General features: G+C 44.9%; 1 protein-coding gene across 3 annotated transcripts in view; it reads left to right on the top strand.

Moving 5' to 3' along the window:
- nlgn2a (neuroligin 2a) overlaps positions 1 to 2500 on the top strand; it is a 137944-nt gene that overhangs the window by 122649 nt on the left and 12795 nt on the right. For 2 of the 3 annotated variants that reach the window (XM_031584676.1, XM_031584675.1), the window contains exon 4: positions 1786 to 1986. In XM_031584676.1, coding sequence (XP_031440536.1) covers positions 1786 to 1986 — 201 coding nt within the window. The remainder of the gene's footprint in view (positions 1 to 1785; positions 1987 to 2500) is intronic. The other variant, XM_012830805.2, reaches the window with a different exon arrangement.

Below are 2500 nucleotides of genomic sequence, written 5' to 3'. Positions count from 1 at the left end.
CACACACACACGCATACAACACCCACTGTCTCCTCTCTTCATTTAATACACACTCACACACACACATACACACACACATACAACACCCACTTTCTCCTCTCCTCATTTAACATGCACTCACACACACACACTGTCTCTCCTCTCCTTATTTAACACACACACATACACTCTCTCTCACACACATACAACACCCACTCTCTCTTCTCATCATACACACACACACACACAACATCTACTCTCCCTCCTCATTTACCACACACACACACACACACACACACACACACACACACACACACACACACACACACACACACACACACACACACACAATATCTACTCTGCTTGTCCTCCAGTGACATGTTCTCTCTCACACACACATCCCACTATCATCACCTCTCTTCTCCTTTACCGCACACACAACACACACACACTCACACTCTCTCTCTCTCTCTATCTCTCTCTCTCTCTTTCCTCTTGTCTGCTCCATGAACATTTTCACTTTCCTAATGACTGCCCTATGCAATCCCTCCACTCTACAGACTCTACTCTACTCTACTCTACTCTACTCTACTCTACTCCAGACTCTATTGTACTCTACAGACTCTTCTTTACTCTATTCTATTCTATTCTACTCTACTCTACTCTACTCTACTCTACTCTATTCTATTCTATTCTATTCTATTCTATTCTACTCTACTCTACTCTACTCTACTCTACTCTACTCTACTCTACTCTACTCTACTCTACACATAATGTACACACCTATCCACCCAGTTGCCTTCTTGTTTTTTGTCTCAGTTTGTAACCTAACCTTCATATTAGTACGTCTTATAACTCAAAAAGAAGAAGCATTAGCCATCTGCAGTAGCTCACTGTGAGAAAGTGAGAGAAAGGCCAATGTTTTGGATGCTTGTTTTGGATGGACCAATTTAAAAAGTTGACCTGAAATGCCAGTATTTCTCTCTCTGATTGTGTCCCTGCTCTTTTCATTTTCGCTGCAGTAAATTTCTCTATCCCTTCTCTCCCTTTCTATCTCTCTCTACTTTCCTCTCTCGCTCTCTTTCTATCTCTCTACCTTTCTCTCCCTATCTCTCCCCTCTCTCCCGTCTCCCCTTCTCAGTCTTCCAATTCACTTCAATTTAATAGGTGATTTACTGCCTAGACCACAGAACATTTGCCAAAGCTCTGACATTATTGCACATAATAGAGTCTCAATGAACATCCTTTTTTCCCCTCTCTCTCTCTCTCTCTCTTTCTTTCCTCTCTCTCTCTCTTCCCCTCCCTCTATCCCCCTTTCTCTTTTTCTCTCTCTCTCTCCTTTACTCAATTTTATTGCTCGCTTTATCTGTTTTCTCTCTCCTACCTTTGTTCTCTCTTCCTCCTCTTTTCCTTACCTTTTCCTTTTCACCTCATCGTCTCTCTCCCTCCTTCTCTCTCTCTCTCTCTCTCACTCTCGCTGTCTGTAGTGAAGTTAAGTGAGTGGACAGGGTGTTACACAGGTCAAATACTCGTGTTGTTAGGCCCTTTCTGCTTGGCATTCATGTATTGATTTTATATTTATTGCATGTCCCTTTTTAATGATTTTAATTATTTGATTTTAATGATAACTAGAAAGCTCAAAGTGAAAGTCTCTCCATCCCTCTCTTTTCCTTCTCTCCTTTATGTCGATGTTTGTAAACCTGCGCTGATGTGATGCGTTCTTGGCTCCTCTTTTGCAATGGTAATGACAGGAAGCTCTTTGCGTCGCCATGGTAATGACAGGAAGCTCTTTTTGCGTCTCCGCAGGCTTCCTGAGCACGGGCGACCAGTCAGCCAAGGGCAACTACGGGCTCCTGGACCAGATTCAGGCGCTGCGCTGGCTCAACGAGAACATCGGCCACTTTGGGGGCGACCCCGAGCGCATCACCATCTTCGGCTCGGGGGCCGGGGCCTCCTGCATCAACCTGCTCATCCTTTCGCACCACTCCGAAGGTAACGCAGGGACGGGTGAGGACTATTCATCTACCATTCTACTCTCTGTGGGTCTGTGTCACTGTGTGTGTGTGTGTGTGTGTGTGTCTGTGTGTGTGTGTGTCTGTGTGTGTGTGTGTGTCTGTCTGTCTGTCTGTCTGTCTGTCTGTCTGTGTGTTTGTGTGTGTGTGTGTCTGTGTGTGTGTGTGTGTGTCTGTCTGTCTGTCTGTCTGTCTGTCTGCGTGTTTGTGTTGTAAGTGTGTAACCCCTATGATAGTCACAGGTTCCTTTAGAAGGCCAGTAGATTTGGATGAATGGCATTTGGAAGTCAGAATTCAGCTCAATAAAATCATAGCAGGATTCCATTGGTCTGTAGGCTGAAGCCTAAAACATGTCCTCTCCCTCCAAGCCACAGGAGGGCACTGATCAAACAACAGCTTACGTAGATTGTAGGCATTAATGTAGTACGGCCTTACTTACTCACAGACTTTTCATCCAAACTAATAGACTCTGGGGGGCACTGTGGCGCAAGCAGTAGCCCCGACCATAT

The sequence above is a fragment of the Clupea harengus genome, chromosome 18, assembly GCF_900700415.2.
Source record: "Clupea harengus chromosome 18, Ch_v2.0.2, whole genome shotgun sequence".
In the NCBI taxonomy this organism is placed as follows: Eukaryota; Metazoa; Chordata; class Actinopteri; order Clupeiformes; family Clupeidae; genus Clupea; species Clupea harengus.
This window is presented reverse-complemented; position numbering and strand designations above follow the sequence as displayed.